At 43.3% G+C, this 25,572-nt stretch overlaps 1 protein-coding gene, 1 long non-coding RNA gene and 1 other non-coding gene across 4 annotated transcripts in view; all 3 read right to left on the reverse strand.

Moving 5' to 3' along the window:
* Positions 1-1,444: 1,444 nt before the first annotated feature.
* LOC133249718 (uncharacterized) lies at positions 1,445-12,654 on the reverse strand. The gene is made up of 2 exons (XR_009737076.1): positions 11,304-12,654; positions 1,445-5,609 (listed from the first exon to the last, which is right to left on the reverse strand). It is a non-coding gene; the product is annotated as an uncharacterized LOC133249718 (long non-coding RNA).
* On the reverse strand, positions 7,425-7,532 carry LOC133255063 (U6 spliceosomal RNA). The gene has a single exon (XR_009738858.1). It is a non-coding gene; the product is annotated as a U6 spliceosomal RNA (small nuclear RNA).
* Positions 12,655-18,269: 5,615 nt separating the features above from the next.
* The window catches only part of BACH1 (BTB domain and CNC homolog 1), a 71,062-nt gene continuing 63,759 nt past the window's right edge, over positions 18,270-25,572 (reverse strand). Inside the window, exon 5 of one of the 2 annotated variants that reach the window (XM_061420794.1) lies at positions 18,270-25,472. In XM_061420794.1, the coding sequence (XP_061276778.1) occupies positions 25,377-25,472 (96 nt within the window). In that variant the 3' untranslated portion in view covers positions 18,270-25,376. The remainder of the gene's footprint in view (positions 25,473-25,572) is intronic. The other variant, XR_009737176.1, reaches the window with a different exon arrangement.

The following is a 25,572-nucleotide window of genomic DNA, read 5'->3' on the forward strand; positions in this document are numbered from 1 at the left end:
CTTTAAGCAGGTGAATGACTATGATGGTGGGATTCAACTTCACAGCCAATTACCCCATCTGACTCAGATTTCTTGAGACAAACAGGAGAATAAGGAAACATAAATAATGGCTGTGTGCAGCCAGATGTACAAATATTTATCTAGCTACTCCACCACTGCAGAGAGTTTTAATGATGTAGTCTGACAGCATAAACGGCAGACACCAATATTGTATGTGTGTCTGAGATATGAAAATGTAGCAGCCCCTCTGGGGTGCTTACACCATTTAGGAGTTTCATTCCAATGAAATCCAAATGCGAGAAGCATCCAGCTGTGTGGAATACATGAGGCTTTCTCTTCCTCTTTTCCCCTCTCCCGAACACCTTTGGGACCTGGACTCATTCCAAAAGCCCTGCAGTTTCCTCACAATGATCTATGTCCCCACGTGGCCCTGGTTAAACTGTACCTCTGTATCACCACCACCGCCATTTCCATCACCACTCACACACACACACACACACACACACACATACACACACACACAGGAATTCCTGTTTCTAGCACAGGATACAGTAGAAATAGATCTCAACGTGTGGTGCTGAGACTTGCAGCATCACCTGGAAACTCCTGAAATTTGCAAAATTCTTGGACTCCCCCCACCCCAGACCTAAGGAACCAGAAGCTCTGGGCTGCGGGCTAACACCCCAAGTTCTAATAAATCCTCCAGGTGCTTTCTAGGCACGGTGAAGCTTGGGGAAAGTAGAGAAGGGTCATGCCCGTAAAATGAAGGGTAAGCTGGGAGGTTAACACTGAAAGTCTTTTTAATCCTTAAAAATCTCAGGCTGGGAATTTCCTGGTGGGACAGTGGATAAGACTCCACCTGCCAATTCAGGGTATATGGGTTCGGTCCTTGGTCCTGGAAGATTCCACATGCCCTGGGGGCAACTAAGCACGAGGGTGCCTAGAGATCATGCTGTGAGATGAGAAGAAGCCACTGCAATGAGAAGCCCATGCACGGCAGTGAGACCCCACTCACCGCAACTTTAGAAAGCCAGAGGACCGCAGTGAAGACTCAGCGCAGCCACAGATAAGTAAATAAATAAATCTAGGGCAGAGTGGGAGAAGGCAATGGCACCCCACTCCAGTACTCTTGCCCGGAGAATCCCATGGATGGAGGAGCCTGGTAGGCTGCAGTCCATGGGGTCGCTAACAGTCGGGCACGACTGAGCAACTTCACTTTCACTTTTCACTTTCCTGCATTGGAGAAGGAAATGGCAACCCACTCCAGTGTTCTTGCCTGGAGAATCCCAGGGACGGGAGAGCCTGGTGGGCTGCTGTCTATGGGGTCGCACAGAGTCGGACACGACTGAGGTGACTTAGCAGTAGCAGCAGCAGGGCAGAGTGAGTACAAGACATTCTCATTTTACACAAGAACAAAAATGAATAATTAAGAAATCAAAAGACACATGGTCAATGTGAATTCATTAGAGAAATCACAGAGGTGGGTGAAAACAGGCCAGATAATCCAAAACCAGTGTTAACAAAATAAGTGCTAAATGACTGTTTTTGTTTCAGCGTATCTTCCAAACTGAGGTTAACGTAACAGCAGTTTGTGTTGAATCCATTTGTCAACAAGTGCTAATTGAACACCTCTGATGTCCTTTTCTTCAAAGCACAACCACCAATGGAGACACCCAGAAAGAGAGTCTTTGGGGAATTCCCTGAAGGATGTAGGAATTACATCATAATATGAGTAATGTGTATAAGAGACATTAGAGTAAACTTTAAAGGGATTATTAGAAAGTGAGAAAATTATTGGGGTATTCTCTTCTCTGTCTCTGTCTAGTGTATAGAAGAAAAAAAAATCTATATTTTAAAAGGAACAAATATAATGGAAACAGTGTCCAAAGACATCTACTCCACATCTCAGTTCAGTGTGAAGTTTTCCTCCTTCTGACTTATTGCACTCTATATATATTGACAAATATATACGGAATCTAGAAAAATGGTACAGATAAGCCTGTTTGCAGGGCAGGAATAGACACAAACAGAGAACAGACGGGTGAACACAGTGGGGGAAAGGGAGGGTGGGATGAATTGGGAGATAGGATTGACATATATATACCACCATGTGTGAAATAGCCAGTGGGAACCTGATATACAGCACAGAGTGTTCCATTCAGTGTTCTGTGATGACCTAGATGGGTGGGATTGGGGTGCGGGGGTTAGGGGGAAATCCCAAGCAGGAACAGGACATATGTATACCGGATACACTTCGTTGTACAGTAGAAACTAACACAACATCATAAAGCAATAATACTCCAATAAAACACTTGTTGTTTAGTTGCTGAGTCATGTTGGACTCTTCGCGACAGCATGGACTACATATAGCCCACCAGGCCCCTCGGTCCAAGAGATTTCCCAGGCAAGAATACTGAAGTGGGTTGCCATTCCCTTCTCCAGGGGATCTTCCAGATTGAACCTGGGTCCTCTGCATTGGAGGCAGATTCTTTACCATCGGAGCCACTAGGGAAGCCCAAAAAAATTTTAATTTTTTTTTTTTTAATGTGAAGTAAATTGTTGCTAAATTCGAACTCAAAACCAGTATGTCTCTTACTGAACTTTGTGTTTATTGGATCCTGCCAAGAAGCCAGTTCATGAAATCCACTTCTTTGGAAAATCTCCAGGGAGAGAATTTCTGAAATGAGGATTCTGAAGTACAAGTATGTGGGTTATGTCTCTAATTTCCCAGAATACATGTGATTTCTCATAATTAAAATGCCCAGGGTTTTTCTTTGATTTTTATTAGGTTATAAAACTGGTGGGGTAATTATTCATGTTAAAAAGAATTATTTTCAGTTTTAAGCTATCACCGTATTCCAAACTCTTTTCCATTTCTCTTCATGGTGGTGAGGCTGTATTTATAAATGTAGAATAAAGTCACCCAGATGATAATATTTCAAATACTCCCTGCCTTCTTTTTAATTAATAAACCCAAAAGCCATCTTTTGCAGAAATGACTGCCTTAAGCTTCAAAAAAGTTTTCAGCTTAAGAGTATCAAAGTTCAACATTTTACAGTCGGCTGTTTTATTGCAAATTTATGTGGTAGTAGGAAAAATCAGAAAATTGAATCAGGAGATTCAAAAGATGTTAAAGTATGGCAGAAACCAGAACAATATTGTAAAGCAATTATCCTCCAATTAAAATAAATGTAAATATAAATTTTAAAAAATGCTAAAGGGGACATTTTCCTCCCTCCATACCACCCTCCTTAAACTTTTACATAATGCAAAAAAAAAAAAAAATCTTATTTTTCCTTTCTAAAATAATTTGCCTAAATTTTACTGAAGGCTTTTATTATCATTATGACATCTAAAGAGTTAGAATTGAATGTATTTCTGTGGAAATAGACAAAGATCAATCAAATGAGAATAATGAAGGGCTATTTATTCAGAACTTGGATAAGAAGTGAGTCGGCCACTGTCCCTGGCATCTTGGCAAAGATGCAAAGGCAGGCAGGGAAGTAGAGAACTTGATGGTACAAAACAGAGAGGCTTCAGGTGTGCTCTGAGTGCAGGCTGTGGGCTCAGGAAAGCTGGAGGAGGGCTAAATCATAGCAGGGCGTCTTCTGTGAGTGGTTAAGGGTACATATTTGGCTTTTTCTGGTTGACCCTCAGTTGGAAGCGGGACAAAAAATTGGGAAGCTATTTTTAATCAAGTTCTGGGCATTTGGGGTCGACTGTTACAAAAATTACTGTGTAGCCAATGCTCCCTAGATTGTTATTAGAAATAGTAGTCTGACCTCTAACAAGTCAGCAGTCTGACATATGACAGGCTGGCTTCCTGGATAGTTTATTGTCAGTAAAGGGGCTGGTTTCCTGGGCAAGTTTGTTGTAGGTTGTGGGTCAGAGTTCTATTTTTATATAGGGCCTGGCCATTGTCTGCTTCTATGTTTAGTTTCTCCTTTCCAAGTCAATTATAATTTAATGAGTAGCTGCAATACTGATGTAGCTCAGATTCAGAATAGGACGCCTACCTCTGTGGAAATTTTGGCCCAGCAATCAGAGGAGGTGTTGTACAATTCCCACGTGTATGAGGACCTGTCCAAGTGATAATAATTTGGGATCTTTGGAGAGACAAATCGAAGTGAACCACCCCGGGACAAAGATGGGGCCACAAAGAAAGGTTTGAAAAAATGTCTGGCACAGGCAGATGGTTTCCAGAAAGCAGAGGTAAGACAAATCAGCAAAGCCAGTAAGCTCTAAGACATGAGACAAGATCAGTTCAGTTCAGTTGCTCAGTCGTGTCCAGCTCCTTACTGCAGCACGCCAAGCCTCCCTGTCCATCACCAACTCCCGAGGTTTACTTAAACTCATGTTCACTGGGTCGGTGATGCCATCCAACCATCTCATCCTGTCATCCCCTTTTCCTCCTGCCTTCAATCTTCCCCAGCATCAGGGTCTTTTGCAGTGAGTCAGTTCTTCACATCAGGTGGCCTAAGTATTGGAGTTTCAGCCTCAGCATCAGTCCTTTCAATGAATATGCATGACTGGTTTCCTTTAGGATGGACTGGTTGGATCTCCTTGCAGTCCAAGGAACTCTCAAGAGTCTTCTCCAACACCACAGCTCAAAAGCATCAATTCTTCGGGCCTCAGCTTTCTTCATAATCCAATTCCACATCCATACATGACCACCGGAAAAACCATAGCTTTGACTAGATGGACTTTTGTTGGCAAAGTAACATCTCTGCTTTTTAATATGCTGTCTAGGTTGGTCATAACTTTTCTTCCAAGGAGCAAGTGTCTTTTAATTTCATGGCTGGAAATGTGAGAGGACATGCATCCTAAAGGCCTAAAGGCTCAGAAAGAGAGTCCAAAACCACTCTGCATACCTAACAAAACTCATCCACTGGCAACATGGCCCAGAGGCCTGCCTGTCTAGGACCCCTGTCCAACCTGATATTCAGCCTGTGTACACTGGTTTGACCTAGCAATTAGTCAGTTCCCCTTTCCATTATGGTGCCAAGACAACTGGTCATTAAGTATGCATTTTAATATTACCCCCACTTCAAAGTGACAGCCAGAATGTAGCCTCAACCAATGGTTACCAAGAATAAACTATTTGGATGTAGTTTTGTAAATATACTGTTTCCTTTCAATCTTGTTCTTTAGTCGCTAAGGCATGTCCAACTCTGCAACCACATGGACAGCAGCATGCCATGCTTCCTTGTCCTTCACTATGTCCCAGAGTTTGCTCAGACTCATGTCCTTTCAATCTAGATGCTGTGTAAATTGTCTCAAGCTTGATCTGAGCTCAGAAGGTATGAGAAGCTAAAAGAAGGAACCAAAGAAAAGTACCCTGATAAGAAGAGGGTACACTTTCCTTATTGAGTGAGGGCCATAGGAAACCTTGAAGTTTGAAATCACACACTCATGTCACCAGGGCAGGTTGAAGGACAACTCCTTGGGATCTGTGGCCATGGAAGGGATTATGTCAATGCTGCAACTGAGGTCATTGCAGAAGCTCCCGAAATGGAAGCCCAGGGACATCCTTGATGGTCCAGTGGTTAAGACTCCATGTTACCACTGCAGGGGGCACAAGTTCAATCCTTCGTTGGGGAATTAAGATCCTGCATGGAAAAAAAAAGAAAGATGGGAGGCCAAGTCAGAGCAGAGAATGAAGAGGATAAAGAAGAGCATTAATTCTGAGAGTTTCAGCAAGAGAATTGCCAGTCCCCCCTGGATCCCATGGACAGAGGAGCCTGGTAGGCTACAGTCCATGGGGTCACAAAGAGTTAGACATGACTGAGCGACTTCACTTCACTTCATTGATAATGTGACTCCATCAGGAAGTCACGGTGATGGACACTGCAGGGGTATTTCTGAGTGTGTGTTCAGAGCAGAGACACTGTCTTCCCACCTCATATGTTAATTTGCCCCTGCATCCTCCCAGGTTAGCATCCACCTTAGGTTAAAAAAAAAAGAGGGGTGGACATTTAACAAACATTTTTTACCATTTGAATGTTTCATAATAGTTAAGTCCATTTCTATGGCAGTAAATGAACAGATGATATTTGGGGGGAAATATCCAAAATTCACACATGACATGCCACAAGGATGGTAAACTAGTTACTAAAATAGCCAAATAATGTAAAGGTAGTTTTTAAAATACCTTTTTTTTCAGGTCAATATTTGAAATCCCACAAATTCTATGATTCCTGAAAATAAAACTGTACTGAGTATAATTATGATGTTATTTTTTTCTAGTTACTTCTATTTAATGGATATGCATTACAGACCAAAATAGATTTGCTTATTCTGGGAAAGGGGAATTCCTCCCCTTCTTTTGTGCATTTTTAGTTTCTGCCATTTAATTTTGAGAAGGATCTGCTGGGGGGGTGGGGTGGGGAGCAGGTTTCCCTAGTAGCTCAGCTGGTAAAAAATCCACCTGCTATGCAGGAAACCCTGATTCAATTCCTGGGTTGGGAAGATCCACTGGAGAAGGGATAGGCTACCCACTCCGGTATTCTTGGGCTTCCCTGGTGGTTCAGATGGTAAAGAATGTGCCTACAATGCAGGAGACCTGAGTTCAATTCTTGGGTTGGGAAGACCCCCTGGAGGAGGGCATGGCAACCCACTCCAGTATTCTTGCCTAGAGAATCTTCATGGACTGAGGAGCCTGGCAGGCTGCAGTCCATGGGGTTGCAAAGAGTCAGACACCAGTGAGCGACCAAGCACAGTATATCTGCTCGGGGACAGTGTTGCAGCTGCTATATGAACCAGGTCCAATCCCAAGTCCACAAGCCTTTCCAATCAGAACAGCTTTTCTCTCAAGAAAAGACACCATCTCTTGGCAATATGTTCAGGGATGTTTATAGACATTTCAAAATTTCAGTTTCAGAGCCTTGCAACTTAACTCTTTTTTTTTAAAGGCCCAATTTACTTATTTCTTCCTTTTAATTAACTTTTATTGGAGTGTAGTTTCTTTACAATGCTGTATTAGTTTCAGGCATACAGCAAAGTGAGTCACTTTTACGTATACATATATCCACTCTTCTTCAGATTTCCTTCCCATTTAGATCCCCACAGATCATGGGGTAAGGTTCCCGGTGCTAAACAGTAAGTTCTCGTTAGCTATTTGTTTTATGCCCAGTATCAATGGTGTATATGTGTCAATCCCAGTGTCCCAAGTGATCCCATACCCCTCTTCCCCCACCTTGGTGTCCATAAGTTTCCTCCCTACATCTTTGTCTCTACTTCTGCTTTGTCAGTAAGTTCATCTATACCACCTTTCTGGATTTCACACATAAGGGATATTATATTATATTTGTTTTTCTCTTTCTAATTTAGTTCACTCTGTATGAGTGTCTCTAGGTCCATGCCTCTGCAAATGGCACTATTTCATTCGTTTTTATGGCTGAGTCATATTCCACTGTAAAATATATATATATATGAAATGCTTTACAAATTTGCATGTCATCCTTGTGCAGGAGTCATGCTGATCTTCTCTGTATCCTTCCAATTTTAGTATTTGTTGTTGTTGTTTTAGTCGCTAAGTCATGTCCAACTGTTTCAAGACCCCACATACTATATACCACCCCAGGCTCCTCTGTGGGCTTTCCAGGCAAGAATACTGAAGTGGGTTGCCATTTCCTTCTCCAGGGCATTTTCCTGACCCAGGGATCGAACCTGTGTCTCCTGCATTGCAGGTGGATTCTTTACTGCTGAGCCACCTGGGAAGCCCTAATTTTAGTGCAAGTGCTGCCAAAGTGAACAACCAACTTAACTCTTTAAAATATGAATAGAGTAGATGATACAGATCCCTCATCTCGCACACAGTGGGGTGCTGATGATAGTAATTCTGTTGTCTCAGAATCGTTGACTGAGACCTGGAGCAGAAGGCAGAGACACACCAAGCACCTCCCACTCTAAAGACAGCTGCCGACAGCTGGAGGCGTGAACCCCTGCAGAACATTTTAATAGACCAGAGTCAACAAGCTGTACTGATCTCAACCATTTCCCTGCCCTAAGCAAGCACAAGACCACGAAGAGGAGAGGGAGGAGAGACTGCCTGTCATGAGTCATCAGTGAAAAGGTGAGAGCCTCAGTACTTTCCATGGAGGAATAAAAAAGGGGAATACTCACAGATATTGGGGTGTCAGAAACAAGAGGGGGTGGGCATCTTGATCCCCAGGGGACACAGGCCGATGGGGCAGTCATGCTGAGCTGCTCAATCTCGGAGCCTCTCTGAGCAGGGGAGAGGAGGACTCAGAGGGCAGAGAGAGAGAGACTAGAAGTGGGAAAACCAGCCCTCCTGCTACCTGGTGTTTCCAGGAAACCTGAGTCTGCAGTGACTCATGGTTGACTGCAGAAGATAGCTGGGCTAAAGCCATGCTTACTGTACTCCAAACAAGAGGTCCACGCACAGGGTGGGTGTCCCCAGTGATGGAAAAAGAATGGCAGGGTGTATCACTGGTAGTGAAAGCTGCAGTGGGATTCAAAGAACTTGAGCTAGTTAGTCTCCCTTGGTAGGAAACTTGATGGAAACAAGAGATGGAGCTCTGGGTTCATATTAAGAGGTGCGTAAAGAACTCACACGTGCACCCCAAGAAGGAAGCAGCATGGGATGTCCACCCTCAGGGGGTATCTGTACTTGGTCCATCTCAACCTAAGAAGGAATAGCCAATGGAATTATCTGGAGGTCCAGTGGTTAGGACTCCATGCTTCCACTGCAGGGGACATGGGTTTGATGCTCGGTCAGGGAACTAAGATCCCACATGCCGTGGCGCAGCCATAGATAAATAAACACATGTTTAAAACAGGAAGCAATAGCCAAGGGATGGCCAATGCACACCGGGAATGACAGATCCATCCCTTTCCATCTCCCCTCTGTAATCAAGAAGAAAAGTGCCCCAAGAAATGAGAGATAAGGAGTAAAAAAGCAGGCCAAGCCTTCTTCTTCCTCTAAGACCCCTTGGAAAAGCATGGCCAGGGTCAGGAGGAGGAGAGGAGACAGATGGATCTAAAATAGATATTTTAAGCTTGACCCGCCATTTTAAAATATTCATAAGTAAATAAAAAATGCATGGAACTCTGTATGAGGCAGCATTTTCCTCCTCAAATGAATAAACATTTGCAGGTAGTAAATTGCAAGAAGAGCTCTCCAGCCGAGAGGGATGTAGCCCTGAGGTCAGGGAATCACAATGATGAAGCAGGAGCATGGCAGAAGTGACCCCTGCACAGGATTTCAATTCCAGGCCACTGTTTTCTTAGACTTCAGGAAAACTAAAGGTAAGCAGCAAAGTTTAAAGTATTTCATCAAAACTTCAATGAAAGATTTGAAATATGTGAGCAACTGGGTCATAAAAACCAAAAAAAAAAAAAAAGAGAGGAACTGATCCCCAGCAGGCTCGCCATCACCTCTGGGATTTTGCAGAGGTGAGGAGATCACTTTAGAAGGTACCCTGAGGCCAGGCTCCCCTACTAGAAGGGCAAGAAGTAGGTACTTGCTTTGGCTTAGAAAAGGCTGGGGAGAAAAAAAGCAGCCTGAAGAATAGATAAAGAAGACTTTGCAAAAGCAGAGAAAACTCCCTACCCTAGTGAATACACTAGAGCAGTGACTTTCACACTCCTAGTACCAAAATCCATGATAAGAATAACACACACTGTGACTAGGACCCTGGCCACCTGGACATGCATCACTAAGATTCGTGAAACAGGATTTACTCGCTATGTGCAATGAAGGGACTCTGGTCTTTTACATTCTGTTCTCTTTTTAAATGCTGGTCACAGCTCATATAAATTGATTTCCAGATCCTAGTAGCCTACCAGTGGCAGTATGAACAACTCTCATTAGGGCCAGATGACTCTTAAGAGGGAATTTGGGTCACACACCATGGACACCGTTTGTTTATTCTCTCCCAAATACAATTCCCATGTCCACAGCCCCCTCTAATGTCATCAGACTGGAATCATGTATTCCTTTTAAAAATGCTTATTTTTAATTATTTGGCTGTGCCAGGTCTTAGCTGTGGCATGGGGCACGTGGGATCTAATTCCCTGACCAGGGATCGAACCTGGGCCCCCTGCACTGGGAGCATGGAGTGGTAACTGCTGAAACACCAGGAAAATCCCTGGAATCACTTACTCCTGATAACCTGCTTTCCAGATGAGTTCAAGGTTACATCTCTCTACTGGTTCTCTTATCTAACTATCTTCCATGCCTTTCTAGCTCTCCCCCTTGTAGACATGGATTAGACTACCCAACATTGAACGTGAAAATGAAAGTCGCTCAGTCGTGTCCGACTCTTTGCAACCCCATGAACTATACAGTCCATGGAATTCTCTAGGCCAGAATACTGGAGTGGGTAGCCTTTCCCTTCTCCAGGAGATGTTCCATAGCCAGCGTTCAAACCCAGGTCTCTCACACTGCAGGCGGATTCTTTATGAGCTGAGCCACAAGGGAAGCCCACCCAATATTATCTCCACTAATTAAACACTTTCCAATCCCTTGGTGAGTTAGTCACTACATCGTGTCTGACTCTTTGCTATCCCATGGACTGTAGCCCACCAGGCTCCTCTGACCATGGGATTTTTTTCTGGCAAGAATACTGGAGTAGGTTGCCATTTCCTTTTCCAGGGTATCTTCCCGACCCACAAATCGAACCCAGGTCCCCTGCATTGAAGGTGGATTCCTGCACTGCAGGTGGTTTCTTTACCGACAGAGCTACAAGGGAAGCCAATCCCTTAAATATCCAGTATGTACAAGTCATCCACAGGGCCTTCTTCATAAGCATGTCTGAATAATAACAGTAACAAGTAACATTTATAGATGCCAGGGTGTGTCAACCACTGTCCTCAGCTTTATCAATCTATATCTCTGTACTGGTCATCTTTGTAGTCATCCCATAAATAAGGAAAGACAGACCCGGGAAGGATAAGTAAGGACACATAGCTGTTAAGTATATACTTTGAATACAAGGGATCTTGGAAAACTAGCAGGTCATAGAAAAGCATGACACAAAGAATAAGTTTGATCTTCTGATGGGGGGAAGAGGGTCATGAGACAAGGAACATCAGTGGGTCTTATGCAGAGCCTCTTCCAGGTTTTACGCTCATGGCTCATGGCATAGAATAACCCTTCTGTACCAAAGGGTTCCAACCAAGAGACTTCTTGCTCTCTCAAAAAGACACACATTTGTTTCAGTTTCAGTCAAAATTTCTACTTTGTAAAGTCAAATCTTGCAATAATTTTATCCCCACAAAACAGAGAAGCGAGATACACATCCTGATAGCATTTGGATGTGTTAACCATCTTTTCCTACCATTTTCACTTGTTTGAAGAATTGTAGATCCTGCGTTACTTGGAATATTGCCTAGAAAAGTCTTTCTCAAGGGAAAGTTCCTCAGAGTGACTGTGCTCATAGGTCCTCAGTTTTCTAGTTTAATGTGACAGCAGAATCTAGGGGCATACAAATCATGTTTAACAACACTAGATCCTTCACTTAGGATGATATTCCTTTCCACTCCTCCAGGGGGCACCATTTACATAGAATTCAATACAAATGGCACCCGCGGGGATTAGGCAGAGTGGTACTCCTGAAAAATCGTTCTGCTTGAAACCTCTTCAGATATCAGACACCTGGAAAAATAAAATAAATTAATCAAATGAGTTAATTGAATTAATGTTCATAAGGTTGCTCGCTTCCCTTGTAGCTCAGTCGGTAAAGAATCTGCCTGCAATGCAGAAGACCCAGGTTCGATTCCTGGGTCTGGAAGATCCCCTGGAGAAGGAAATGGCAAACCACTCTAGTATTCTTGCCTGGAAAAACCCATGGACAGAGGAGCCTGGTAGGCTACAGTCCATGAGTCCGCAAGAGTCAGACATGACTTAGTGACTAAAGAACCACCAAGGTTGCTTAGTGTCCAGAGAATCGGTAGGAAAGGCAGAAACAGATAGTTTCATCACTTCCTCCTTTCAGAGGGAAACTGTCTGTTCTGTTATTAATAATTAATGCCTCTCTTCCAACTGTTAGGTAGTTAAAATGGGGGGAAAAGTCCAGAATGGTGGCGGCTAAAAGACAAAGAAGGGAAAAGCCTGCCAAAATAGAACAAAGGAAGGTCTGAGGACCAGAGTGAGGACCTCAGGTAGAACAAACAGCATTTCTGACTGGCCCAGTTTACACAGGGCAGGCCCAGGGGGAGAAAAAGACACATAAAAAGAGGAGCCAAAATTGGGCCAGGGGTTTCCCTTCTCTTCACATCTTTTAGGTCAGCCCACCCTCACACCTCCAGGATGTGTTTTCCTTTGCTTTCTAAATAAACTGAGCTGTAACATGGAGCTGTAACACTGGTCCATCCGAGGGCTGTAACACTGGTCCGTCCATTGCTTCAAATTTTTGTTGCAACAAGACAGAACCAATGAAATTACAAATTCCCCCATATTCTCTCTAGAATGTGTTAGTTTCCCTATTGGTCAGGACTTATTCTCAACCATTCTTTCTAAGGTGATTTTGCAGGTATCTGATTTCATTCCCATTATGCTGATTGTCACATAAAATTCTCTGAGTTCTCTGAGTTCCTGAATGTAGTGCTGGTTCTCATAGTATGGTCCCTGGGTGTCAGCAGCAGCATCACTTGGGAACTTGTCAGAAGTGCAAATACTTGGGCCCTAACCCAGACCAGATGAGACACTCTCTAGGTGTGGTACCAGACATCAGTGTGTTTTCTAGTCTTACAGATGATTCTGACGCATGCTAAACTTTGAGAACTATTGCCTTAACATATAATTTCCAATTCCACTGACACCAGAAACACCCATGAGGTTTTTTAAACTACGTTGCTGTTGTCATTCAGTCACTAAGTCAGGTCTGACTCTTTGCAACCCCAAGGACTGCAGCACGCCCCTGTCCTTTACCATCTCCTGAAGTCAGCTCAAACTCATGTCCATTGAGTTGGTGATGCCATCCAACCATCTCATCCTCTGTTGTCCCCTTCTCCTCCTGCCCTCAGGGTCTTTTCCAATGAGTCAGCTCTTCGCATCAGGTGGCCAAAGTATTGGAGCTTCAGTTTCAGCATCAGTCCCCCAAGTGAATATTCAGGGTTGATTTCCTTTAGAATTGACTGGTTTGATCTCCTTGAGTCTAAGAGATTCTTTCAGACACCACAATTCGAAAACATCAGTTCCTCAGTGCTCGACCTTCTTTATAGTCCAACTCTCATATCCATGCATGACTAACTGGAAAAACCATAGCTTTGACTATACAGGCCTTTGTCAGCAAAGCGATGTCTCTGCTTTTTGTTACGCTGTCTATAGGTGCCCTGGATTCTCTCCGGGCCACTGGGAGAGTAAAAATAACTTTGGAATCAAAAAGATCTGGGTGGAAATTTTAGTTTTATCACTCACCAGTGTGTTCCTGGATAAGGCTGCATTTTCTCATCTCTGAAGTGATGATAGTAGGACCTGCCTCCTAGGAATGTGTTGGAGGTAAAATGTAGCAAATGCCTCATACAGAGATTGACAGTGAATCCTCTTCCTTGGCCTCTATCACAGCTGGAATCTCATTTGCCCAGCCTGTGAGGGTGCAGGTCTCATCTTACCCAGAATCACAAAACAAGAGTTGCCAGAAGCTGTTTCCAAAGTTTCACAAATAGCCTAACATTTTCACAGCAGTTATTGGGGGTTTTGCCATGAATCAGTGGGAACAATACAGCCCTGAGATCCCATGAGCTATTTCAAACTCTAGATTGATGAGTACAGGAGTTCCTAGGAAGTGATATTTACCAACTGAGAGCATTATAATTGTTAAAGTAGCTGTTATGAACCAGATCATATTCCTGCTGACAACAGGGAGGCAAAGAATTTCAATGGCTGCCTAGAAAATTGAGTAAAAGTTCCCCAAGTCACCTGCCACACACAGGTTTGTTTTTCCTTAATTATCTGGGTAATTGCTTTGCATCCTCTATCTGCCTTTACCAAGAGACACCTGGGCAGAAGAGTGAGCAGTTTGAGTGTTTACGGGGCTGCCTGCTGGGTGCAGCTTCAGGCTGCCCATCTTGGTGTGGTGACTTCTCCATTGTCAGTGGGACACGCCTATCAACTCCTCCCGCCCCCCGCACCAGAACTAATGAGGCCTTTCTAATTAATCTGGGTCCCTGCTCTGGCAGAATTACATGGTTTGTCCTTTTTTTAATGTACATGAAATTATCTGCCTAAAATCAAATCATTTCATTGGAAAACATAATACTCAGATCAATTTGATAATATACATACAAATTTGCGAAGGAGTCAAGACAGAAACAATCAGGTCTCATCAAGGCAGCAGTCGTTTTCTTAAATGTCATTTTTGACAAATCTGTACAAATCAAACCAACACTCATCAAACACTGTCTCTGAATGAGAGTACAGAGCTCACTAGACAGTTATCACTGGATTTCCTGAATGTAAGATAAAAGGTAAACATTAGAAGCCAAAGTTGAGATTGGAGCTGGTGAGAGAGTTAGCAAATACACCACTTATGGTGAAGAAAAGACATTTTTCAGAGGCACCAAAACATCCTTCTTGGCCTGAACATGGTAGGCCAAGTGAAGCACAAGTCAAAGTTTCACTCAAAGACACAGGACTTGAATTGCAGATGCCGAGTGACACAGATCAGCTGTCCCTCCCGGATGACACAGGAGGTTTAGTCTTGCATATGCTACTTCTCTGTGTTTGTGAAAAGTTCCACTGAATGAGTCAGGATAGGCCAGGCTATGCTGCAATAACAAATAACCCCAAGTCTCAATAACTTATTGCTACAAATGTTTACCTATTGCCTGCTTTGTTAGTCAGGATTTTCCAGAAAAACAGAACAAATTGTAGATAGATAATGAGAAATTGGCTCATGCGATTATGGAGTCTAAGACATCCCCAAAATCTGCAACCTGGAGACCTAGGAAAACTGGTTGTGTAGTTCAGTCCAAGTCTGAAAGCTTGAGAACCAGGGGAGCTCATGGTAGAAATCCCAGCTCAAGCACAGGAGAAGATAAAATGAGATGTCCCAGCTCAAGAGCTGAAACAGAGAAAATCAAGAATTCTTCCTCCTCTGGTTCTGTTCATGCTCTCAACAGGTTGGATCATACCCACCTACACGGAGGAGGTAAATTTACTGAGTCCCATCATTCGAATGCTAATATCATGTGGAAACCCTCTCACAGACACATCTGGGAAAAATGTTTAGTTAATATCTGGGCACCCTGTGATCCACTCAAGTTGACATGTAAAATTAACCATCACACCAATGTAACATGTCAAACAAAAGTTGGCTGTGGCTTTGACCCACTCACCTTCACTCAATGAACCACAGTAAGGAGGAGTAGCAACATTCCAGGACCAGTTGGGACGGACTGAGGGAAGGGAGACATGGGAGAAATATGCACTGATTCTTAGTGCTTCTGCCCTGAAGTGATGCATGATCCTTGAGCACATACCTCACTGGCCGCAGCAAGTCAAATGGGCTCTCCTGAGTTCAGCACGGTGGGAAAGTAAAATCCTTCCACAGCAAAAGATGGAGGGGAAAATGAGGTATTAGGCAAACAGAAAAAGATGTTTCTCACTCTAACATACTAACAGAATTCTGATGGGGTCCTCAAATAAACGCTCCTTCTAGACCATACTCCACAGCCTTCCCCTCAGTGCCCCACTGCAATTCTTACCACTACTCCATGCAAGCCAGGCTTCTGCTATACTCGAGGAGAGTTGCAAGCCCCTCCTTCAGTCCCTAAAAGTGCAGCAAATGCCTGGATGAGCATTTAAGACAATGTATTTAAGGCTTGATTATATTCTTTGCAGCCAAATATGGAGAAGCTCTATACAGTCAGCAAAAACAAGACCAGGAGCTGACTGTGGCTCAGAACATGAACACCTTATTGCCAAATTCAGACCTAAATTGAAGAAAGTAGGGAAAACCACTAGACCATTCAGGTATGACCTAAATCAAATCCCTTATGATTATACAGTGGAAGTGAGAAATAGATTCAAGGGATCTGATAGATAGAGTGCCTGATGAACTATGGATGGAGGTTTGTGACACTGTACAGGAGACAGGGATCAAGACCATCCCCACGGAAAAGAAATGCAAAAAAGCAAAATGGCTGTCTAGGGAGGCCTTACAAATAGCTGTGAAAAGAAGAGGAGTGAAAAGCAAAGGAGAAAAGGAAAGATATAAGCATCTGAATGCAGAGTTCCAAAGAATAGCAAGAAGACATAAGAAAGCCTTCTTTAGCAATCAGTGCAAAGAAATAGAGGAAAACAACAGAATGGGAAGAACTAGAGATCTTTTCAAGAAAATTAGAGATACCAAGGGAACATTTCATGCAAAGATGGGCTCAATAAAGGACAGAAGTGGGATGGACCTAACAGAAGCAGAAGATATTAAGAAGAGGTGGCAAGAATACACAGAAGAACTGTACAAAAAAGATCTTCACGACCCAGATAATCACGATGGTGTGATCACTGACCTAGAGGAAGATATCCTGGAATGTGAAGTCAAGTGGGCCTTAGAAAGCATCACTACGAACAAAGCTAGTGGAGATGATGGAATTCCAGTGGAGCTATTTCAAATCCTGAAAGATGATGCTGTGAAAGTGCTACACTCAATATGCCAGCAAATTTGGAAAACTCAGCAGTGGCCACAGGACTGGAAAAGGTCAGTTTTCATTCCAATCCCAAAGAAAGGCAATGCCAAAGAATGCTCAAACTACCGCACAATTGCACTCATCTCACACACTAGTAAAATAATGCTCAAAATTCTCCAAGCCAGGCTTCAGCAATATGTGAACCGTGAACTTCCAGGTGTTCAAGCTGGTTTTAGAAAAGGCAGAGGAACCAGAAATCAAATTGCCAACATCCGCTGGATCATGGAAAAAGCAAGAGAGTTCCAGAAAAACATTTCTGCTTTATTGACTATGCCAAAGCCTTTGACTGTGTGGATCACAATAAACTGTGGAAAATTCTGAAAGAGATGGGAATACCAGACCACCTGACCTGCCTCTTGAGAAACCTATATTCAGGTCAGGAAGCAACAGTTAGAACTGGACATGGAACAACAGACTGGTTCCAAATAGGAAAAGGAGTATGTCAAGGCTGTATATTATCACCCTGCTTATTTAACTTATATGCAGAGTACATCATGAGAAACGCTGGACTGGAAGAAGCACAAGCTGGAATCAAGATTGCCAGGAGAAATATCAATAACCTCAGATATGCAGATGACACCACCCTTATGGCAGAAAGTGAAGAGGAACTAAAAAGCCTCTTGATGAAAGTGAAAGAGGAGAGTGAAAAAGTTGGCTTAAAGCTCAACATTCAGAAAACTAAGATCATGGCATCTGGTCCTATCACTTCATGGGAAATAGATGGGGGAACAGTGGAAACAGTGTCAGACTTTATTTTTGGGGGCTCCAAAATCACTGCAAATGGTGACTGCAGCCATGAAATTAAAAGATGCTTACTCCTTGGAAGGAAAGTTATGACCAACCTAGATAGCATATTGAAAAGCAGAGACATTACTTTGCAACAAAAGTCCATCTAGTCAAGGCTATGGTTTTTCCAGCAGTTATGTATGGATGTGAGAGTTGGACTGTGAAGAAAGCTGAGCACTGAAGAATTGATGCTTTTGAACTGTGGTGTTGGAGAAGACTCTTGAGAGTCCCTTGGACTGCAAGGAGATCCAACCAGTCCATGCTAAAGGAGATCAGTCCTGGGTGTTCTTTGGAAGGAATGATGCTAAAGCTGAAACTGCAGTACTTTGGCCACTTCATGTGAAGAGTTGACTCATTGGAAAAGACTCTGATGCTGGGAGGGATTGGGGGCAGGAGGAGAAGGGGACGACAGAGGATGAGATGGCTGGATGGCATCACTGACTCGATGGACATGAGTTTGGGCGTACTCCAGGAGTTGGTGATGGACAGGGAGGCCTGGCGTGCTGCGATTCATGGGGTCGCAAAGAGTCAGACATGACTGAGCGACTGAACTGAACTGAAAGATAACAAGGACATTATAAAGGAGAAAAATGAAAGAAAACAATAATCCTGGATAGGAAATATACACTGGTCCTTGAATTGAGTCCCTCAGCCATATGCCCTCCACTAGTTTTCCTTCTCTGTGGGCTCCCCAAGCCCACCTGTCACCTTGAGCTCTCAGTCCCCAGGGAATAGTCCTGACCCCGCTTTTTCTCACTGAAAGACATCATTCATCATATCCTCACTCAAACCCCACCATAACCCCACAGAGATTCGATTTGCTCACAAAATTCAGCTCTGATGATTTTATTCAGAGTTGTTTAGCATCTACAGTTTCAATTTGTTGATTCTAAGATAGAATTTTGACTTTTGCATGAACAATGAGCCCATAGAAGAGCAATTTTACTCAAAGATGATGAGTATCTTCTACCTGAGTAAGAGGAAATTACAGCTAGATTCATAATACAATTTGTGTCCATTGTACTCCAAAAGATAATGACACTGTGTGTGTGTGTGTGTGTGTGTGTTGTGCTTATTGTGGACATAGATATGCATGTGTTAAGCGAGTACTTCTTTTACATTTTAAAGTCGCTCAGTCGTGTCCAACTCTTTGAGACTCCATGGACTATACAGTCCGTGGAATTCTCCAGGCCAGAATACTGGAGTGGGTAGCCATTCCCTTCTCCAGGGGATGTCCCCAACCCAGAGATCAAACCCAGGTCTTCCGCATTGCAGGGGCATTCTTTACCAACTGAGCCACCAGGGAAGCCAAAAATCTCACACTCGTAATTTGTTTCCTCCTGCCGCTTAACAGAGAGATAAAAAATGTCTGACAGTTGCAGCCTATTTCCTCTGTTTGGACACCCCTAGCTTTCCTGCCTGTTACCCTCTCATTCTCCCCTTTTCTTTGAGGAGAATTATGTTGCCTAGGGAAAGGGGCATTGTTCTCATTCTGTAACTGCTTCTGAGCTGAGAAGGGGCATCTTCCCTAATCTGGTGATGCAACATGTTCTCATAACCCTCATATTGAGGATCTCTGATCCAGGGGCCCCAAGTAGTAGTTCGAGGAAGCTGCTGAAGTCGCAAGAGTGTGAGCAACCATTTGTAACTTAAAAGCCTTCATGCGTCTAGAAACAAATCCAGTTACACAGTTACAGATGCAGGGAGCAAACAGCAAAAGCAGAACAATCAGCAAAGTTAGAAGTCACATTATGTCCACAGTTAAGGTACAGAGTGTTGCACCAGTCCATTTTAGGATTGTTAGATGTCATCAGATTAAGAAGAGGCATCACATATGATTGTTGTTGTCGAAGGTATTCACAGACTTGGAGGAAGTCCTTTCCTTGAAGTGGAGATCCCCACCATAGGGAAGCCCTCCACTGATGAAGAGGGAAGCTCTCTGCAGACCCAGCAGTTAGACTGATTGTGGAAGGCAGCATAGGAATGAGCCCAGGACAGGAAGGCATTGTCTTGAGGATCAAACGGCAGACTCAGGACTTTTGGAGTCAGCAGAAGCAGGCTCACATAGATTATCAGGCCTGTCCAGATCAAATTCAAAGGAAGTTGTGATGCTCATTGTCCTCGTAGGAGTCCACATGGTATGAAGAAGCACTGAGGGGAGAGCCAACCTGTCTTGGGTCCTTTGGATGCCCCGCAGTCTGTAACCCTCCACTCGGTGCTCTGATGTCAATGGGGTGCCAGAGACCCACAGGCAGGGTGTTTCCCAGCCCCCATGCATTAGCTCCAGAGTACTTCCTGGGTGTTCATATATACATAGTTTGAATATTCATGTAAATAATATTTTATGTTTTGCATTTTCACTTAGGTCATAAACATGTTTCAATATTTTATATAATTCTCTTAATTAACATGGTTAAAAACTACACAATATTCCATCCTGATACAATATAATATTCCATCTATACAATATTCCATCTTGAAAAACTGACATAATTTAATAAAGCATTCTCTTAATTTAGATAGTTTGCTTTAGTTTGCTTTATTTAGTATTATGAATGAGCTTGTCATAAACTGCTTCATGCTTATGAATGTTTGCTTCTGTGAGATTATTTTACTGAGGTAAATTTCCAGGCATAAACTCAATATTTCACATAACTGCCTTAATTAACATGGTTAAAAACTATAACATTCCTGACTTAATAATATAAATATTATTACTTTGTCCTAGTTTTATATGCCTTCCTCAATTTACATTGATTATGAATAATTTTACTGCAGTATTAGATAATATCTTTATTTGAAACTTGTGTTAGCTCAGTTTAATTTGATCAACTAATAAACTCAATGAAATACACATAGTTTACTTCTAATATGAAGAAATTAAAAAAAAAAAAAAGAAGAAGAAATGTTAACCCCTCCAGAATTAGCCTATAAATATTTGCACTGGGATAAAGGAAGCTTCTTTTTATATAAAGGCCTTCTGATATACACAAATTATATGTGTATGATAACCTTTTGATTGCAAGTAACAGAAATCAAACTTACACTAATTTATGCAAGAATCAGAAACCAACACAATACTGTAAAGCAATTATCCTCCAATTAAAAATAAATTTTAAAATTAAAAAAAAGAATTAGAATATTATTAAAACTCTCTTCCATCTCCTTCTGTCTAGACCTTGCTTCATCTTCTCCTACTGGAGACAGATGTCTGCACCTGGAGCCATTCCCAACAGTTCTACTCCCAAAGAGAAAACGAGCTGTTTGTTGCATATTGGAAGACTGCTTCCAATTCTTCATCCCTCAATGCAGCCACATATTAGCCACGACCTGATTGCAGGCAGTATATCTGTCTGCCCTGGCTTTGGGCTGGTGCACATGACTTGCTTTGGCCAATAACAAATGGGTGGAGATGACAGCGTGCCACTTCTGAAATGACATCTCTGATACTTTGTATGTTCTTGCTTGCTCTTTTGTGGAACATTCCCCACTAGTCTGCTGGAAGTTAAAGAGACACATGCAACAGATGTGGAAACCTGAAATGTGGACTAGAGATACCCCAGCTGCATGTACTTTTATTTTTTGAGTTATATTTTAAATATTACAGTAATCCATTTTTTTTAAACTAACATAAAAAGTGAGCTAATTACTAGTTAATACAGTAAATAATAAATACCTGTAGACCACCAGGCTCCTCTATCCATGGAATTTTCCAGGCAACAATACTGGAGTGGACTGCCATTTCCTTCCCCAGGGGATCTCCCTGACTGAGGGATTGAACCTGAATCTCTCGAGTCTCCTGCATTGACAAAAGGGTTCTTTACCAGCTGAGCCACCAGGGGAAGCCCCAAATAATAAAACTATATGTAACTGGAATCTCCATTATGGCCAGCAATTCTAAAGAAAGAAAAAGGAAAAGAAGAAACAAAATGCAATACTTACCAAAAGTCAGAAACAGCAATGTTTCTTTAGATTAAAAAAAAGTCTTAAAATGTGTATTTGGTAATAAACATATTTTAAAATCCAAGTGAAAAAGAAGTAGTCTTTTAAAACATCATTTACCATAACTGAGGAAAAATAGGAACTGTTTTCACAGGGAAGTAAAGAGTATTGTCTCTCAAGTCACAGGTTAAAAGGCTGCCTTTAACGTCTTTTTGTTGCCATCTGGCCACCAGCATCAGCTCCCAGCAAGGGTTCAGAGTAAACTATTTGGTGCCAAATGCAGGTGACCAACTGAGCGGCTGAACACACATAACTGTGCAGGTGAGCTAACCTAGTGGAAGAAGATGCAGAAGGAACCAGCTAGAAAAGCAAGGCAAAGGAGACAGAAATAGTACCAGGATTAAACAGAACAAGGGCTGAGACTCACGGCCAGAGAGAGCACAGAGGAGAGCTGCACACGCACCCTGGTTCCCAGGGCCCAGGAGCGACCACAGCAGCGATCTTCGGTGAGCAAGGCAGACCACAGCAGAGCAGAGAACCCTGGAACACCAGACAGCTGTTTCTGAAGAAATCCATCCAAAAGCGAAGCAGGATCAACAAGAACAGGATCCAGAGGAATGAAGTTCGCAGGAGGGGAGGCAATGCCAGCTTCTATCTAGGGAAATTACACACAGGGCTTGATACCCAAGCATCTAAGAGAACCAAGCCGAAACAGGCTGGGTAAGCAGCCTCGCCTCCTTGCGAAGGGCATTCCGGGGAGTGATCGCTTTCAGTTATGAAGCAGACAAAAATTATTTCCAAATGCCATTATTTCCAAAGATAGTTCTATTGATATGCTTCCCCATGCCTCTCCCGAGATCCATGATGAACTGCAAACGGCCTGCAGATAAGAGAGTACAGAGTAGAAATAGCTGGGATGGGCAAGAGCAAAGCAGAGACTGAAAACTGGGCGCCCTTCAGGACTGTTCCACTAAAGACTTTAAAGATCATGTAACATCTTTATCAAACGACATAGTCATTTGAACTGGAGGAAAAAAATCTGTAACTGGGAGGAGTGGTTCTTTTCATACAGGAAGGTTTTTCCTGTAGTTGATTAACTTCAACGCTGGGCAGTAGAAAATAGGTTAATATGGGGAGAGTTAAAAGGTAAACTTTCCTCTCTCGAATCATTTTCAGACATTTGAGAATGTATACCTTTTTTTTTAACTTCCTCTTGGAAGGGTTTAAGGATGATAAGAGACTGAAAAGGGAATTTGTATTAGAAAAGGAGGAGATTTATGACAGAAAGCACCTCTCTTTTCTTGGTTGGGCTCAAAATATCTTGAAATAACTTTGTAGTTCCCATAAACCTGTCCATGCCTTCTTTAATCCAAAGAGAGACCAGTTAGGTGTCCCCTGAGAAGGTTCCATGGTAAAAGAATCCACCTGCAGGGGATGAAGTTTCAATCTTAGGGTCTTGAAGATCCCCTGGAGGAGGAAATGTCAACCCACTCCAGTATTCTTACCTAGAAAATCCCACGGACAGAGGGGCCTGGTGGGATACTGTCCACAGGATCTCAAAGAGTCAGACATGACTTAGCGACTGACAATTTCACTTCACTTTAACATCTCTATAGGGCGTCCCTGGTGGCTCAGAGGTAAAGAATCTGCCTACAGATGCAGGAGACAAGATGTAGGCTCAATCCCATCAAGAAGATCCCCTGGAGAAGGAAATGGCAACCTACTCCAGTATTCTTGCCTGGGGAATCCTATGGACAGAAGCACCTGGTGGGATACTGTCCATGGGGTCACGAAGAGTCAGACATAACTTAGCGATTAAACAACAATAACATCTTTACAACTATGGACATATGTTGATCCAACTTTTGATATCTGCAGCAGGAAATCAGGCTAAATGCGAAAGGTCTCCTCCCTTGTCTTTTATCTTTTTAAGTATTTATGAGCACTTGCCAAGAATTAACCAGAACAATGGTTATATCAGTCAGGGTTCTCCAGAGAAAGAGAGATAGACTAAAAGAATAAGTGTGTGTGTGCACATGTATATCCACACACACTGGGACCCGTTCCTACAGATAGGGTGGGATCCATGTCACCCACAGCACCTGGTCTGTGAGTGGGAGAAGGGATGCTTCTGGGGGAGGGGGGTGCTTCTGCGCTGGCTGGAGACAGGTACCTTACAGGCTAGAGAGACAACCAATAGAAGACCACCCCTGCCAGATGGCAAGAAAGTGTCAGGGCCTTTTCCCCATGAATTCATTTTCCTCCTGTAAAGTAGGGAGCTCAGATAATTACAGGGAGAAGAAATTAAAATAATTTGAAAACCATTCATCCCATCTACAAAATACTCAGTCTCATCTATACAGTTATTTATGGTTTTTGAAAGTACTTTGTGTGTCAGTACTTTGACTTGCATAACAGCAGCTCTAGGGGGCCACCTGGAGCTCTAGAGGCTTCCCAGATGGCTCAGCGGTAAAGAATCTGCCTGCCAAAGCAGGAGACATAGGGGACGTGGGTTCGATCCCCAGGCTCCAGACAAGGGGCCTGGTGGGCTACAGTTCATGGGGTCGCCAAAGAGTCAGACACGACTTAGCAACTAAACAACAACGGGGGCACCATCTAGTGGGTAATAGGACCCCGACTGGACACCTGACGGGAACCAGGCTTCTGTGCCACCACTCAGGGTGTGTCCCTCTCGTGCTTACTGAACAGGAAACTCCCAGCCTACATGTCTGCTGGGAGGGAGATTCTCAGAGGTTCCATGAGAGGGTGCTCAGAGGCTGAGTGAGAGCAGAGGAGGAGGTGCAGAAAGAGAAGAAGAGGTTCAAGGCAAGAAAAGGAAAGCTCAGAACAAAGTGCCCACTGCCAACAGCACGAGTGGTATTCGTTTTCACAACTGGGTGACGAACAAACAGAAATGGATTGTCTCGCATATCTAGAAGCTAAAAGTCCATGATCAAGGTGATGGCAGGGTTAGTTCCTTCTGAGGAGTGTGAGGAAGAGTCCACCCTTTCTAGCTTCTGCTTGCAGGCAATCTTTGGTGCTCCTTGGCTTGTAGGCACATCAGTCATCTCTGTCTTCATCTTTACATGGCGCTCTCCCTGCATGTGAGTCTGTCTCCTCCAGAGGTCCTCGTTGCGTAAGCACATCAGTCATGCTGGATTAGGATGCATTCTGCACTGCTGTGTGCTTGTGTGCCTGGTCGTAGCCAATCTTTACGACCCCAGAGACTGTAGCCCACCAGGCTTCTCTGTCCATAGGATTCTCCAGTCAAGAAGACTGCACTGGGTTGCCATTTCCTCCTCCAGGGGATCTCCTCGACTCAGGGATCAAACTTGTGTCTCCTGTGTCTCCTGCACTGCAGGCAGGTTCTTTACCAAGCAGCCATTGAGGAGGTTCAGTTCAGATCAGTTCAGCTCAGTCGTTCAGTTGTGTCTGACTCTTTGCAACCCCATGAACCACAGCACACCAGGCCTCCCTGTCCATCACCAACTCCCAGAGTTTACCCAAACTCATGTCCATTGAGTCGGTGATGCCATCCAACCATCTCACCCTCTGTCATTCCCTTCTCCTTCTACCTTCAATCTTTCCCAGCATCAGGGTCTTTTCCAATGAATCAGCTCTTCGCATCAGGTGGCCAAAGTATTGGAGTTTCAGTTTCAACATCAGTCCTTCCAATGAACACTCAGGACTGATCTCCTTTAGGATGGACTGGTAGGATCTCCTTGCAGTCCAAGAGACTCTCAAGAGTCTTCTCCAACACCACAGTTCAAAAGCATCAGTTCTTCGGCACTCAGCTTTCTTTACAGTACAACTCACATACATACATGACCACTGGAAAAACCATAGCCTTGACTAGATGGACCTTTGCTCAGATGCATCCTAAAGGCTTCATTTTAACTTGATTACTTCTGTAAAGACTTCAGCTCCAAATCAGGTCACTTTTTGAGGTACTGGGGTTTAGGTCCTCAACATCTGAATTTTTGAGGAAACATGTTTCAATCCATAACAGATACTAGGTGTTTAGAGCTGAGCCCACTGACCACAGGTGAATATTGAGCATTTGAAATGTGGCTAGATGGAACAGAGATGAGCTGTGAATGTAAAAAAGACACCAGAGTTCAAATACGCAGAGTGAAAAAAAAAAAAAAGAATGTAGGATACCTCCATAATCTTTATACTGATTACCTGCTA

The sequence above is a fragment of the Bos javanicus genome, chromosome 1 (assembly GCF_032452875.1).
Source record: "Bos javanicus breed banteng chromosome 1, ARS-OSU_banteng_1.0, whole genome shotgun sequence".
Taxonomy (NCBI): domain Eukaryota; kingdom Metazoa; phylum Chordata; class Mammalia; order Artiodactyla; family Bovidae; genus Bos; species Bos javanicus.